Source organism: Arctopsyche grandis, chromosome 3 (assembly GCF_051622035.1).
Source record: "Arctopsyche grandis isolate Sample6627 chromosome 3, ASM5162203v2, whole genome shotgun sequence".
Taxonomy (NCBI): domain Eukaryota; kingdom Metazoa; phylum Arthropoda; class Insecta; order Trichoptera; family Hydropsychidae; genus Arctopsyche; species Arctopsyche grandis.
Genome location: NC_135357.1, coordinates 34171662 through 34189787, shown reverse-complemented (window position 1 = coordinate 34189787; position 18126 = coordinate 34171662). Strand labels below are relative to the sequence as shown.

At 33.4% G+C, this 18126-nt stretch overlaps 1 protein-coding gene across 1 annotated transcript in view; it reads left to right on the top strand.

Moving 5' to 3' along the window:
- The window catches only part of LOC143909285 (uncharacterized), a 38618-nt gene extending 22569 nt beyond the window's left edge, over positions 1 to 16049 (top strand). The window contains exons 2-7 of the mRNA XM_077427200.1: positions 9448 to 10593; positions 11152 to 11332; positions 12598 to 12783; positions 12864 to 13020; positions 15743 to 15895; positions 15965 to 16049. Of these exons, the coding sequence (XP_077283326.1) occupies positions 9478 to 10593; positions 11152 to 11332; positions 12598 to 12783; positions 12864 to 13020; positions 15743 to 15895; positions 15965 to 16049 (1878 nt within the window). The 5' untranslated portion in view covers positions 9448 to 9477. The remainder of the gene's footprint in view (positions 1 to 9447; positions 10594 to 11151; positions 11333 to 12597; positions 12784 to 12863; positions 13021 to 15742; positions 15896 to 15964) is intronic.
- The last annotated feature ends 2077 nt before the right edge of the window (positions 16050 to 18126 follow it).

Genomic DNA, 18126 nt, shown 5'->3' with positions numbered 1-18126 from the left:
AATGGCTCCTATTCCAAGAGCTATCCGACTTCTTAATGAAATCGTTGCTGCCGAGACTGAATGTGATATTTTCCACCTTAGTGAGCGTAAATTGTCGGAAATTACTCTAACCCATTTATCTGGTAGTCTGCGCTCATCATTGTTTTCATGATTGATTGTGATTTATGAGTGAAATTTTGATTAACTCTCTTCCATTTGGGCCTTACAGGGATGTTTTGTATTTGTAGTTGTTTCTTACATATTTATTGAAACTGGCTGTAGGTGCAAGGCATTCCTTATGCTATATTTTATTTGATATTTTTACTTTATCTGTTATTATTAAATGATATTTTTTATGTTTATGTATGGATGTATTTATGTTCATGTTTAATTGTTATTTTGTTTTTTTTCTTTTTTGTGTTATATTTTTTGACCATTGTGGCGCTTTAGGAATTCCTGTTATGCCACAATGGTCTGTTTAAAAATAAATAAATAAATAAATATGTATGTATAGTCGTACATATGTATGTATAGCTTATAGCCGTCTATAAGCTTAGAGGAAACATTGGTAGCAAACAGTATATATTTTTATTTTTTATTTTTATTTTTTTTTATTTTACATATATACCAGGAAGGCCTTACAGGTAAATCCCAATGCGCCTTCCTGGCCAATTACAAATACAAATGCAGCATTTTTTTTATTATAAGTCGTTGAATTGCGAGACACTGAAAAAACTCGCAAATCAACGAGACATCTATGAATTGTACATAAATTTTTATTGTACATCCATCAAATTTCAAATAGTGGTGACATAGTAGGTAGGAAGGGTTTTTAGCCAATTCTTTTTTCCGGGAACCGTTTCAACAATGAAATCAGAGAAAATTGGCAAACTCTGATAGGAAACGATCAACCTGGAGTCACAAATCCAGGTCTGACCAACAGCATACTCTGAAAAATTCATTTTCATTCAGGGATAGAACCCGGCACCTTCTTGACGGTAAGCAGAAGCTTAACGTCCGAGCTATGCTGCTGGTTAAAAGTTTTTATAAAAGTTTTTTTCTTTGTTATTATATTCATTCGTTTTGTTTGCATTGTTTTAGCTGTAATTATGTATTTCGAATCGAATCGACTATTATGTATAGTACGGCTAGACAGACACGCAGACACACATAATAGCGATATTAAGTGCGACTGATATGACATGAACAAATTTGTTCTCGTAAATAGAAGTATCCAGAGTTATTTTTTTGAGACGACATTTAGGAAAAGGGGAATTTTTGTTTTTTATTGGCAAATTATTGTAGTGCGTTACATCATATAAATCATAACTATTTTTTTTTTAATTGCGATTAAAAATAAAAATCACAAATACAATTCAATGCAAAAGTTTCTCTCTCGCTAGGCGAGGAAGCAGGAAGTGACCCGTGAACGAGTGGGTAACTGGTTTAAATAATGCATGTTAACAATTTCACCTTCCTCTGTACAATTCTGTAATAATGAAACATCGATGCACTGCCCCGATTTCGCATTGTGTTTGCTATTTATTTGAACGAAATTACGAAATTACGTATGTACTTCCCCTTTATTCATTTTGACACATGGCCGAAACTCGCGCTGTTTAAACAATGGCCCGCGCTCATTTGCTCATCTGACATTTGACAGTTGTGCCAACATGCTTTTAAAAATTGGCAATATACGCACGACTGAATTGGACGATGTTAATAAATTCATTTTATAGACACCTGGTCACCTTTGCAATAATGCAATAATAGAATGGTTGCATTGCTTATAAACAATTCCGAGCTTTCGACCTTCGAATTGTGAATATATTGATGTGTGTTTGGAAAAGACTCGGTCACAAGTCGGCCATAAGCAATGGTTCATTTTAATGTCAGGTCATTGACCTAAATGTTTGTTAAAAAAATTGGCATTTATCATCCATTACAGCGATAAATTTCGTTCATTTTTATTTTTTTTTATTTTCTACGATTTTGCATAGCGTTTGATATGCGTATTGTCGCAACATTTTGTAAAGAGACGATTTTCCCTTTTTTTTAATTTGTAATGCGCGCATGTTAAAGTAATACGATTAGCGTATCACTTCCGGTAATTTGTTTCAGACGATTTCGTAACAGTTGAATTATGCAAAAAAACATTGTCCCCATGAAATTAATTACATGTCTGTTTTATTGAAATTTTATTATATTTAGTGTGTCGGGGACAATATTTTATTGGCGAATTGCATCGAAGTAATTGATAATAATTTTATTCGTGCTTTTTTTGTACCTGATATTTTTGTATTTGAAGCCACCTTATCGATTAGTAATAAACAATTGGCAATTTAGTAAAAAATAGTAAGCAACAACAGGAACAATTAGTGAGTATCCTACTATTGTGTCACATTCTTAATTCAATGTAGGTAAGGAGATAAAAATACATTTCATGCAAATATGTAAGTAAGATGGAATTAAGATTGAAATAAAAAAAAGTTTTTTAAATACATACCTTCTATAATTTTTATATAAAATTATTATTTTGAATAAAAATACCAATAATTTTATTTTACTACCGCCATCTATGTTTAAAACTACAAACTGGATAGACGTCAGTCACTTTTCAGAAATTCAAATTTCAAACGCGTCTTACACGATATTTTTGCACCATCGTAATAGCGGAGGTTCCATTTACTTATATTGATGACCAAAATGAGCAATATGGCAAAGTATGAAAACGATCGGATAAGAGGCAAACTTTTTCCTGAATTGTAATCGTAAGTAAAACGTAAAGGAGGTATGAAATACTAATTTATTTATTTATTTATTTATTTAATAGTTTTGGACCATTGTGGCATTACAGGAAGAACCTAATGCGCCACAATGGCCCACATTTGAAAAAGATATAAAAACATGATATAAAAACAAGTAAACTGTAAATAAAGGAAAAAAGCAAAAGCAGAAAACATGGTAAAATAAAATAATAAAAAAAAGTAACAAAAGGAAAATAATACATCATTCAGAGAGAAAAATAACAAAAGTGTAAAAATCAAAAATAAAATCCATAAATCCCATTCTATGTTAACACTGAACAAAATTGAAATAGTATATAAAAATGTACAAAGGAGAAAGAAAAAATAAAATAAAATAAAACAAAATATGAATAAAAAATAAAATCACAGTGAGGCCCAAATGGAAGAGAGTAGATTAAGATTCCACTCATACATCACATTCAAATTAAGAAAGTAATGATGAGCGCAGGTTACCAGATAAATATGTTAAAATAATATCCGATAATCTACGCTCCCCAAGGTGGAACATATCACATTCAGGGACAGCAGCAACGATTTCATTGAGAAGTCGAATAGCTCTTGGAATAGGAGCCATTCGAAAAAGAACTGTGCGAGCAGCAGGTACAACCATCTAATGATGATGTCTACCACGCACATAATTATTAGGGACATAAAGTCCCAACTGTTCCAGCAACAATGGGCATGACGTATTACCACGCAATAGCTGGAGAACGAAACGAATTAACGAGAAGTTTCTCCGAAGTTCAAGGGAATTATACCCAAGCATGCCCAAAAGGAAAGGAGTGGGATAGAGATATGGGTAGTACCCATACTCTTTCTTATAAAGAAAACGAAGAAATGCTTTTTGCACTTTTTCGATAATAAGAGAGTAGTTTGCTTCATGCGGATTCCACACAATTGCATTATACTCTAGCTTACTTCTAACAAGCGAGTTGAAAAGCAAGCGAGAAGACAAGGGGTAATAAGTGAAACGTAAATGAGGTATGTAATAAAAGGATTGGAAGCTCTAGACTGCTCAAGATGGAGTAGCAAGACCGAAATCCCCAATTGATGAAACTACATAATATTATAAATTGTAACTAGGGATTGCAAAAATACCGGAAAATAAGGTTTCGGGTGTACAGCCCTCTTAAGAGGGCTGTACACCCGAAACCTTAATTTTGTTGCCGGTCCTTTCTTCGATATATATATTGAGTGAATGCGACAATATATATCAATATATATATTATATATTGAGTGAATGCGACAGTTGCGTATACTATGCGCGTATTTTTTTTTAAATCGACCGTTAAATAAGCACGCTGGACTCTTTTCGTGGGTATAAAAAAGAGGCGATTTTATAGATGTTTGGCGGCTCCTAGCTCCTATAAAAAATAACTAATCAAAAAAATAAAACAATGGTAGATATCCATAGCATATTAAAAAATAATTTCTCTAGTGCCATAATTGAGGAAGGGAGAAGTGTAATACGTTTGTATGGACAAGGCGCTGGTGTCCAGCCCTCTCAAGGTTTTTAATAATATATACACACATATTTCATAAGCTTTTTGTTGAATAGTAGAAGTTCTAGTCCTTGGTGGTGGTTAGAATGTAATACATACGTCAACAAAAGGCTCTTGAACTCATTCAAAGATGAAACGAGCTTTGAAAAGCATCTGTCAATCATTTGCCATTTGCAAAATCGTTCAAAAAGTTCACCTTCAACCGTACGAATACCTTTCAATAATGACGCGATTATCTTGACCACAAATCACGTACAATATTGATAAATCTATCGCCTTGTGCAACAGCACAACGAGCACACGATGCGAATTGTGTGAAAAGAACCTTAAATGGAACACCAGAAATGTTTGACGAGATGATGAGACTTCACATCGACAATGTTTTGAGACTTTTCGCAACCTATACGTGACTTAATGCCACCATTTTGACCTTTGGCATCAATCAACACGCATATTGTTATAACAATTTCAAAGTTTCAAGTCATCGAAACGTTACAAACCGACTACGATTCGTAATTTACATACGTATATATGTACATATTACATGTCAGGTTACATAAGTTACACGTGCGTTAGTGTTTTGATTACACTAGGCAACGATTCTATTATCCTCGCGATGATAGTAGGCGGCACTGATTTCAATAAAACGGGTTCTCGAATGAATGGATTGCTGTTCGAGATATTTATTTATTTCGTTATGCCTATGTATTTTTTTTTCTAGGTTAACCGCTTTTTTTCGTGCAAAAATAACCGCAAATTATTATTGATATTTTTTGATTTATCTGTAGATGTGTAATATTTCGACACCAGGTATGTAGAACTATAAACAGAAAGTGAAATTGAAAAGTGTTGATGTTATTAATAGCGTTGCACACTTTATGCGAAAATGAAGAATCGATACGACATTGGAATTATTGGTTTCGGTTGAAATAACTTTGTGAAGGTCTTGGTTATTTAAAAAAGAAATATCTCGTTGACTCTGACACCATTTTGGGAACAGAAGTTATTATATTATGTACTAAAAAGTAGGAAGGTTTCAAAAGGTATAAAGGTACTTAAACGAAAATAAAATTGGATATTCTATAGGTTACATTAAAGTTTTAGCCTTCTAAAATTGAGTTTTGAAGGTTGGAATTTTGATATATGTACATACATATGTAATATGTACATATGTTATATTCAACATATTATTACTTGGTTTTAAATTTTATATTGACGCCAGTTTCATTTCTCAGGGCCTCTAGGTGTGGCAATTAGGGCTTAAATCCGCATTGAAATAAATCAAGCTAAATAATTGATCTAGAATTGAAATAATCACAAAGTAAAAGAAAAATGTTTATATCTTGATCAGTTTGTGTATATTTTATTTTATTTTATTTGATTGTTACAAATCAATATACACTCGCCATTACAGATTTGCTTCAATGCGACGGGTGTACGTTAACGAAATACAGAATACATTAACAATCAGAAATCAGAAATACAGTAATACATACATATACAATCAGAATACATATATAGCATATAACAATTAATCAGAAATAATAATCATAGAGACATCTATGGATTATTTTTAGATTTTTTTTGTATACAATTTTTATACACATAATAAATACGAAATTATAGAGATGTCTAAAGAGATATCTATAGATTTCAGATTACTGTGTATAATTTTTACAAATTATACACAGGCAGATTTTGTGACAACAGGATTAGATCTAATACCAATTTTCAGGAACCGTTTCAGCAATGATCAGATAAAATTGGCAAACTCTGATAGAGAAACGATCGATTTGGAGTCACAAAACCCCCAAATCTAACCAGCAGTGGCGAGAACTCGAACCTTTGACCTCGGTGGTGCTAAATATATACGCTACCACTAAGCCAAACTGCTGGCTATATATGTATGTATGTTACAGCAAAGTGTGTTTTCAGTTGTAATATATATCATTCTTATTTTAATACAATTAAACTAGTAAATTATATCTCCACAACAGGGTTATCATTTTTTCTGCGGTGAAATTCGGGACATTTTTAAGTTAAGAACTTTTTGCAATGATATAAGTACATTTTAAGAAGTTTATCGCAATTTTCTATTTGTTGCTTGAAGTCTTCGCAGGTATGTATTATACTCGAAATTGCACTTTGTTATAAAGATTGTTTTTACGGTATCAATATTCATCTGCGACTTATCTGCTGTCCACAAATTATTGATAATCGAAAATACTCCTTCGTTAGCCGCATTGGTACCAGGTAAACAAATTGGTATTAAAATTCATAATTTGTTCAATAAACCATTATTAGATTGATTGAAATAGTTTTTAAACATGGTGGTATAAATGTATAATTGATTCTATCTTTAAATTCAAAAATGAGATCATCAATTTCTTCTGAAATTTCAACAATTGTATTTTTCTCTCCTTCCATTCTTTTTATCGAATCGTGATGCTTGTTTTTGAAGGAATTGAAGCCAAAGTTCAGCCTGTTCATTTGAAAATAAATGTCTTAAATCTAAGGACACCTATCAATTGAAAGAAAATATGACTTTAAAGGATTAAATAATAGTAACACTCTTCCAATTGCAGAGCTAGTCATCTTGTATTTGGATATCCTAAACAATCGCTTGTATTCTACGTCTGCGTCACTACAAAATTCTTTCAGATTTTCCATTTGAACCGTATAAAAGTAAAAGGAAAAATCCGGGACGAATGGTAACCCTATTCTACAGGTGCAAATATACTTTCAACAATGTGCGCCAGTTGTGAAATAACAGTTGAGTTTTAACAGCCTTACAGCCCTTATGTTTTTACGAATGCTTTAGAATTCAATACAACGGAGTTAATATTTGCTAGATATTAAGAATAAACGTAATGATTACCGTATTATGATAGTTCTAAAAATGTGTTCAAAACAAAAAAAAAGAAATTTCCAACTCAATTTACTAGTCGAATGACGTTTTCACAAAAACCTAACATCTACATCTTACCTGGTACCAACTTATAATTGAACTGTATTTTCAGTTGTAATATATTTTGATCAGTTGGAACGTAATTCGCTATATGAATCAACTTACGTGGGTTAGACTGAATATAATAACTGAAAATACACTTAAACTATAATGGTAGTTGGTACTAGGTTAGGTGGAATATATTCTAACTAGTCAAAATATATTACAACTGGAAGATACATACATTTCAACTGTATCATACAAAATTGGGTGCAAAGCAAAGGAAATTAATTATAATTAAATTAATTCAAGGGTTTAAATGATGCACTTTTTCGATTAATGCAAAGTTTTAGCAAAAACCTTCAACGTATAAATATTTAGACAATATATAGAAAAAATTGAAATATCAATAAATATGAATACCAGCAGCATAGCTCGGTTGTTAAGCTTCTGCTTAGCGGTGTGAGGTGCCGGGTTCAATCCCAGGGACAGGGCCTCGATTGAAAATGAATTTTTCAGAGTATGTTGTTGGTTAGACCTGGATTTGTGACTCCAGATTGATCGTTTCCTATCAGAGTTTGCTAATTTTCTCTGATTTCATTGTTGAAACGGTTTCCGGTAAAAATTGGCCGAAACCCTTCCTATACATACATATATGCAATATGTCTCCAATAATTTGCTTGATTAATGTGATGTGATATGCGAGTTTTTCAGTGTCTCGTAATTCAGTTACTTATGTATATAATGAAAAATGCTGCAATATTTGTAATTAGCCAGGAAAGCGAAGAGGGGTTGCCTGTAATGCCTTCCTGGTATGTGTTTTCATAAAAAAATATATAAAAACAGACTATATAACAGGAGAATAAACTAGTGGTTAGCATATAATGCTTTGAACAGAGTGGTCACGGGTTAAAATCCCAGAGGTTTTTGCTGGCCAGACCTTGCAAGTTTCCTATCAGAGTTTGCAAATTTTTCTGATTTTCATTTAAACGGTTCAAACAAATTGGCAACCTTACCCATTTTCTCGCAAATCTCGAGTTTTCAGCAATATCGAATTGCGTTGAATTGTATAAAATGCTGCAAATTTAGAAATCTGACCATTAATGAATCTGTTAATGTTAATTGATATGAATTTCACTGAATTGTTTAAAATGCTGCAAGTTTACAAATTTAGCCATAGATGTCTCTGTGGATATTAATTTATATGTATTTATGTAGTTTGTATAAAACTGTAGCGTATACTAAAAAGAGCCACCGGTTAAGTGCAATCGGATTAGGTTGAGGCGCATCCCTGACACTGTGCGATAGTTCTAATTGGTCTCGAGGATTATCTGCAGACTAAATGCAAGTAGGCTAAGCAATGGCCACCGAATTGGCGTAGTAGCGGCACTCGGTCGCATTCCCATGGATTTCTCAGAAGTGACCGATAGCGTGGGACTGAGTGTCGTGGGAATACTTATCCGGTCACATGCATAGATATATAATACACATAGATGGGCCCTGACGCGTGATTTTGGTCGGAGATCTTGCCGTCACTAACTGAGGGGTGCAGGGGGTTTAACTAGCGGGGAAGTTGGGAAAACAAAGGTTTTTTTCCCTACGACGCAGCGGTCGTCGTTTTTTTCACTTCTCCGCTAATTAAACCCCCCGCACCACTCACAGTTAGTGACGACAAGATCTCCGCAATCAACCTTTCCTACTTAGAAGCTAACTACCTACTGAGAGAAAGTGTGCATGCGCCATGTATTTTGCATGCGCCAAAAGGGAGACCAGTATAAAGCGTGAGGGCGGATCTATGTATTATACATCTATGGGTACATGCCTAAACAATAGGGAAGTAACCGGACGTCGAAGATGCCCTGAGAGACCTTTCCTTTATAAGGAGGTATATTGATATGAGGTATTTGATATTTATTTACTGAATTTCGCTGAATTGTTTAAAAATGCTGCAAATTTACAAATCTGACCATACATACGTACATACATACAGATGTCTCTGTGGGTGTTAATTGATATGTATTTACTTTAAAATACTTGTACCAAATGTACAATGAAGGCGCATTGGGGTTACCTGTTAGGCTTTCCTGGTATAGATTAAAACAAAAACAAAAAAAAAACGTATAGAATATGTGTAAATTTAGTAAAAAAATACGAGTAGTATACTTTTATATTAAATTTTAAACTATCTATATTTTATATTTATTGATTTCAGATGCATTGAATTGATCGAAAATATATTAAAATGGACACGGATCGAAGAAGATCGTCAAAATCGAAAAGGTACGAGTTGGGCTATCACTTGGCCATAGACTGGTACAAATTAATCATGGCAATCACTCTAGCTTTGTCGTTGGACTTGGCATCGAGTGTTGATGCTTTGGCATACCAAAACAACACCAGCTCGAATAACGACGTCACAATCGACTTCAAATTGAACTCTTCGACTCAAATCAACCTTATGAATGCCATTCTATCTGCCACTAATGACACAAAAAGTCCAACGTTACAAAGTACAACGTTAAGAAACGCCTTCGAATCTACGCCGTACACAAATATATATAAAATTAAGAAAAAGAGTTACAGAAACATGGACTTTTCTAGAGTTTTAACTACAGAAAAAATTACAACAGTTAAGGACGACCTAACTGTATTGAGCGATACAAGTACAAGGATAGGTATTGAAAATCATGAAACTACAAAGTCATATTATGATGGTGATATTGAAATGACGACAACATATCTTGAAAGTGAAGCTATTGAAACGAGCACGACAAATGTACAAGATAATTCAGATGAAGTTACTACTTATCATTATTCTGCAGATGAGAAACTTGGGGCCGTTGAGTCTGGTACTGTTACCGAAGATGCTTCAGTAGTCTCTACTACTGAAGCAGTTAGTAATTTAGCAACTGATAATAGTTTATTATTTGAAACCACCGTAAACATTGATCTGCACAGCGAAACAATAAAGACTAAAAGGCTTTCAACGTTCAGTAGTACTACTTTGAAGAATATAGTGCATCAAATTCAAGAACAGGTGAACAAATCATTAAACGATTCACTATATAGCAGTGAGAACGTCATAGAAGATTCGTATAGTTACATTAATGACTCCGGGAAGAAAATCAATGGTACTGATGGTATCAAATTGAGACAAAATTCGATCCAGAAAAAGGTCAATCTTGTCGGTTCAACGAATTGTACCAATTGTACTGATAAAATTGGCGCAAAAGTCGTTGAGGTAAAAAATAGAACGAAAGCATCCAATTCGTCCAAGTCAAATCTCGAAGATGATTATAATACAAGCTATGAAATGGAGGAGTATGATGAGGATGCGTTCAACATGAAAAAATCCGTGGTAATGTATCATTAGAATATTACATTTTTGAAAATACTCCATTATAGTGTACAGAGCAAAGATTGGGGATCAAAGTTTATTCATGAATAATTCATTAGTTTTCCTATTGTGTTTGTGTTGAATGTACTATATTGTATCAAATGACTGAAATTCTATTGTATAGATTTCAAGCTAATTATATATTGTTTATAAACAAAACAGTTTTTGTTTGTATACTATGTATGTGTGTATTTTTTTAATACTGGACTATGATCTTAAATTCCTTAAGACCTCTTTTTGTACGATTATATATTCCAATATGTAAAAATGTTGACTCCATATGTATTGCATCATTATCGGCTTTTCAAAGCTATTTTTTATAAACTAGTGCGTTACCAAGGTCAAAAAATAAACGGTTAGAGCTAAATATTTACCTAGAGAAATGTTTTATGCATTTACCAGTAAAAATTCAAATAGGTCTTATGTTTTTAGTATTTTTCTTGCATCATAATGGTTGTTTATATGTAGCTTTTGAAATTTAATGTATATGTAAAATTGTATGTATATGATGCTTTTTAGACCGAAGCTCCCAGTAGTGGACCTTTTGATGCCATCAGAGACTTTGCAGGGAGTGTTGTTGAGTCTTTATACGACACTTACATGCCTCAAGGTATCAGAGATCTATTTCGGAGGATGCAAGAGCAGAATGAGAAGCTGGAAGTAATCCGACTACGAAGCAAAGAAGAAAACGGAGGAATAGGTATGTCGACTGATGTATGTATGTATGCAGTGCCGGCCTTACACCCAATGGCGCCCTCGGGCAATTTTTTCTAAACACCATTAAAAAAAAATTTCGCCTTTGGCGCTCTAATCTAAAATTTTGTATGGCTTTGGCGCCCCTTAATTTTAAAATTTAACGCGCCTTTGACGCATCTAGCGGCGCCCTAACTTATTTGGCCCCCTAAGACCGGCACTGTATGGGTCTACCTCACGGACCCGAAAGTGAAACGCCCGAAAGTGCAAATATCGGAAGGCAAAGATCAAAAATCGAAAGATCTTAAGTCGAAAAAGGGTGCATGGTAAACGGTACTATGTATATATGTTACACCGAATCCGTGAAATTGTCTATTACACGCATTCGGCAAGAGAATTGCCGAATGCGTGAAAAATGCAAACATGTTGCCCAGTTCACGGATACCGTAAATTCTTTGGCGAATGCGTGTATTCGCCAAGAATTTGTCTGCTCAAAGCATGGAGTCGGCAAATAGACAGCAGCGCTCCGGTGTTTTTTTTAGAACTGGACAGCGTGGACAAGTGTCAAAGTGACAGCTGAATGAGGATGTTTAATTTACATATTATTATGTATAATATGACTACATACATATGTTTCGATCATCTCATATGACTTATACATAAATTAATGCCATTTTTATACATTTTGATCAATATTTTAACAGTGAAACATATGTATGTCGTCATATTATACATAATAATATGTAAATTAAACTAAATTAAACATCCTTATTCAGTTGTCACTTTGACACTTGGTTATAATATAACACGCTGTCCAGTTCACGCATTCGGCAAAGAATTTACGGAATCCGTGAACTGGGCAACGAGCTTGCATTTTTCACGCATTCGGCAATTCTCTTGCCGAATGCTTGTAATAGACAATTTCATGAATTCGGTGTAACATATATAATATATATGAGTGGAATGTGGTGAAATTATCTCTATTTTTGTCATACAGCCTTGTTTAATGTGCGCGCGCAGAATACGGGAGGAAAAGCCTGTTCCTCTTGTTCCTGTTGTATCATGCTCGCGCAAATTAAGTGAGTATGTACCGTTAACTATACACCCTTTTATATCTTTCGACTTAAGATCTTTCGATTTTCGATCTTTGCCTTCCGATATTTGCGTTATCGGGCGTTTCACTTTCGGGCCCGTGAGGGAGACCGGCACTGTATATATGTATGTACATTTAGTATGAAAATTGAATGGTGAATTGATTTTTTGATCGATTAGGACAATTTGGACGAAACCTTCTTAAAGGAATAACAATTCCAATCAATCAATTGATGAGAGGAGTCCGAGATTATGGATCGTTGGACTCTGATAAGAATTTCTTCGCAGGAGTTGCTTCCGGAGTTGTATCGATGGCTGACAGTGTGGGAGATTCGTTTAAAGATCGAGTAAAAGCCATATTTCCTGGTTAGTTAGTTACTTAAATCCATTCGAATGTGATACGTTCATATAGTAATTTGTACTCTATGGTGGAATTTGATTGATAGGAACGTTATGGTGTGGTGACGGGGACATGGCACGTTCAGCTGAAGTTGGTTTATTTTTCATGACAGACAGTTGTTGCAGGCGACATGATGCGTGTAAGCTTTATATACTCTCTGGAGAAACGAAATATGGCCTTACAAACACAGGACTCTTTACTAGGTAAGATAATGATGGGTTAGATTACATCAGAATGTCAGTAATTGGTGCTATTTAAAAGCTTTTATTTATTAAGAGGACTGTACACCCGAAACCTTAATTTTGTTGCCGTTCCTTTCTTCGATATATATATTGAGTGAATGTATATATTGGGTGAATGCGACAATATATATTAATATATACATATATTGAGTGAATGTGACAAATAAAACGTATTTTAAATCGACAAAATCGAGGTTTCGTATTCTCCTATTTTCTCCTCCGAAACTGGACTAATTTTTAAAAAAATTTCATCATCGGTATGAGAAAGATATTTTCTGTGCAACTATGCGCGTATTTTTTGAAAATCGACCGTTAAGTAAGCACGCTGACTTACTAACTAACTTAATACAAATAGCAGCCTGGAAATCTACGCCCTGTCAAAACGAGAACACAAAACAGAATCTTAACTACCCCAAAGCAATAAAAATAAAAATACAAGAAAAACGAAGATTAAGAAGAATATGGATCTCAAGCCGATTACAAGCAGATCGCAAATCATTTCAAAAATCATCAAGAGAACTCAAAATAATGCTAAACGAAGTTAAAAATGAATCCTTCAACCAATATTTAAGCAACCTGACATCCAAAGCGAATGAATACTCGCTTTGGAAAGCTACTGGGAACTTCAAGCGACCACGGCAGTCAGTTCCACCAATACGCAACCCAAATGGCGGATGGGGAAGAAATGACGATGAAAATGCCGAAATTTATGCAGAATTTCTTCAGGATGTATTTAAACCCAATGAAGCTGAAGATGAATCCGAGGAAGAGATAGATAACTTTTTAAAAACAGATTTTCAGATGTGTAAACCCATAAAGAGCATAACACCTAAAGAGATTATGAAACACATAAAAATGCTAAATCCTAAAAAAGCTCCTGGATTTGATCTAATCACTGCGGTTATTTTAAAAGAACTATCGGGGAAGGGAATCGTGTTCTTAACTATGCTGTTCAACAGTATTTTAAGAACATCATATTTCCCAGCGCTCTGGAAAGTGTCTCAAATCATGATGATACCTAAGCCCGGCAAACCCCCAAACGAAGTATCTTCTTATAGACCGATTAGCTTACTGACCTTGAACTCAAAACTATTTGAGAAGATAATACTGAGTAGAATCCTACCTGTAGTGACGGAGGAAGGAATAATTCCAGAACACCAATTTGGGTTCAGAGCAAACCACTCCACAATCGAGCAGGTCCATAGAGTGGTCCAAAAAATCAGACAAACTCTGGAAGATAGATAATACTGCTCTGCAGCTTTCTTAGACATACAACAGGCATTTGACAGAGTCTGGCACAAGGGGTTGCTATATAAGGTCATAAAGGAGCTCCCACACACTCTATACACAATTATTAAATCGTATATCGAGGACAGAATATTCAAAGTGAGACAAGGCGAGGCGTTTTCATAGCTATACAAAATCAGAGCGGGAGTACCACAGGGATCAATTTTGGGACCAATATTATACACGATCTACACAGCAGACATCCCAACACCAAACAAAAATGTCACAGTAGCAACGTACGCCGATTACACAGCATTCCTAACAAGTAGTAGCGACCCCACGCTCGCATCGGAAGTGCTACAGGATCAATTAAATGGCTTCCAAGAGTGGATGAAAAAATGGCGAGTGAAGGCTAGCACTGACAAATCTGTTCATGTTACATTCACACTTCGACGAGGGAACTGCCCAGTAGTCAGACTGAAAAACGATGAACTGACTGAAAGTACCGCAGCAAAATACCTGGGTTTCACCATTGACAGGAGACTGACATGGAAAGATCACATCAAAAATAACAGACAGGAACTCACCCAGTGGCTACACAAAATGAACTGGTTGATAGGAAGAAAATCCAGTCTAACATTAGAGAATAAAATTTTGGTATACAAGTCAATCCTAAAGCCAGTCTGGACATATGGTATCAAACTATGGGGAACGAGTAGTAACTCTAACATGGAAATCTTACAACGATTCCAAAATAAAGCCCTTAGAATAATAACAAATGCCCCATGGTTTGCGAGAAACACTGAAATTCATCAACATGTATCTATACCAACAATTAAAATGGAAATAGAAAGTTATACAAAAAACTACAAGCGTAGACTCGAAACCCACTCAAACGAGCTGGCAAAAGCTCTTATAAAGTCTAATTCAAAAGACACTAGACTAAAGCGCCGCAGAGTGCTCGAGTAATGGATAAAAAGCTGGCAATTAATGAATTTCCAAATCTTCTGATAAATAAATTGTTATAAAATTCTGCTTATGACCGACGGGTAGTTTGCAAATATCTTAAATAAATAAAAAAAAATAAGCACGCTGGACTCTTTTCGTGGGTGTAAAAAAGAGGCGATTTTATAGATGTTTGGCGGCTCCTAGCTCCTATGAAAAATAACTAATCAAAAAATAAAACGATAAATGCATCCCAATGGTGGATATCCATAGCTTATTAAAAAATAATTTCTCTAGTGCCATAATTGAGGAAGGGAGAAGTGTAATACGTTTGTATGGACAAGGCGCTGGTGTCCAGCCCTCTTAAATCACTGAATAGAGACGTTATGTATTTATTTTAATTTAAGGATTGAAACAATTTCAATGATTTCACAGACTGAAGTCGAGTTTCAGTCCTTTTTCAGCTTCATAGTGATGTAATTTCAATACATATATATATATATATTTTTAGGTCACATTGCGATTGTGATAAGGCTTTCTATCGGTGTTTGAAGAGGACCAATTCAGTTGTGTCGTCTCAAATTGGTTTGACATACTTTTCAATCTTGGGTCCTCAGTGTTTCAAAAGGGAACACCCGATTATGAGGTGTAAACGGAGAACCAGGTACGTTGCCGTTCGAATATTTACATTGTATAATGTTTATGAAAGGTTCTAAGTTGTGTGTTCTTACAGAATTACATCACAAAAGTGCGAAGAGTACCAAATGGATTATAATCAATCGAAAATGTGGCAATGGTTTGACAATGAAACGTTTTGATATGTAAATTATATATGTACCTTTATATTAATATTAATAAAACATAATGAATGATGAATCATATTAAGATATATATATATATATATATATATATATATATATATATATATATATATATATATATATATATATATATATATATATATATATATATATATATATATATATATATATATATATATATATATATATATATATATATGTAAGTATTATATTTGATTGTAGTATACTTCATTTTTTATATAGTATACTTCATAGGTTTTCCCAGATATACATACATATATCCTCTTTTTGAGACCTTACATTTCCATGCAGCTAGGCTTTTGTAAATTTAAATATTATATGTTTGTACCATAGATATACATAGAATATACATAGATATGCCTTTACATACAAATCACGTTAGAGATCTTGTTGCCATTAATTGAGGGGTGCGGGGGGTTTAACTAGCGGGGAAGTGGTGAAAAAAAAGTTCGACGCAGCGGTCGGCAGTGGTCAGCAACCAGCTTATGTACATATGTACATGCACTGAAGTTTTATTTTATTTATAACTTTATTTTATTGGACACTCCGCGTGACAGTAAACCAAACTAATAAAGCCATATTAAGAAAAAAATATTTAGCTATACACACTATATTAAACTACAAATGTATGTTACTATAATAAAACCATCATTAACTATTACAATATTTAAATATTAATAGCTTCCACAAGGATCAATTTTAAAGCCGACACTTTAATATTTAGTTCATTGTTTGTAGTTTTAAACTTAATGTCGATTTCTGAATTTCCTTCAGTGCCAACAAGATATACGTGTGCATTTAGAGACATCTGTGGCAGAGGTTGTCGACCGCTATTCAATCACAGCATACAACATTACATACATGAGTAATTGTAACACAATTTCACTGAATAAATTGGCATTTTCGAAAAACGTCAATCGACCTTCCGACTTGGAAGCTAACTAGCTACTGAGAGAGAGTGTGCATGATCTGTAATTTTTTTTTTGTTTGTGCATGGTCCAACAGGATGATCGGCTTAGAACGTAAGGGCGTATCTATGGTATTCTATATCTATGGTATGTACTGTAAAATTTCAGTGTGATGTGTTGTTATATATTTGAAATGTAATACAAATTTGATTAAAATATTTTTATGGTAGTGTTTTGGAAGTTTTATAAACGTCTCTTCTGATAACATAGTATTCTTCTTAATTGGATAAAATTCAACTATCAAATAAATCATTTTTAAAAAAAAACTAAAAAGCTGAAATTATTGAAACACCATAAATCATTTTATAAAAAAATTTATTTTCGAGACATTTAAAATAGCAAAATCATACATGTCATTCAATAAGAATAAATTTAAGTTTGAGAACGTCAATGTATTTTAGAACTCTGTTATATATGTATATATTTAGATATATATGTATATTTCAATAACTAAATATATAATATAATATCAATAGACTGTCAACGAATCAACATTTCTAATAAAACAATTGGAATCTACTCTGATAAATACAATAAGATTTTCAAACAACAAATAAAAGAGAAAATTACGTGTATTTTCATATACATAATAATATTCACACAGAAAGCATTGACTTGCTGAATTCGATATTATTTTAGAATATATAATTGATAGACTTTGAGAGCTGTGCATATTTCTAGAAGACGTATCGTATAATTGTGCGCATAAAGAAGTCCAAAATACAAATATATATTATATATGTATATATTTACATATTTAAAATAATCGCAAGTACAAACGAATTTTTACAATCTATTTGTATTTCGCATTTACATTATAATAATTACATATATAGATATTTACAATAAAATAGAGCGTTGAGAGTTGTAGCGTAACAAATGCAAATATACGTAATACATATGTCAAAATTATATACATATAATTTAACAAATGTTAAAATATATTTATGTACACACAAACGTAACTATAATATTACAATACAGGGAGACGAGATTGAAGAAGAACGCATACATATGTATATTTGTATATAAGTGGAATATTTAAATTTGTGATTCTAAAATATTTAATAAAACCCAGTGAAGAG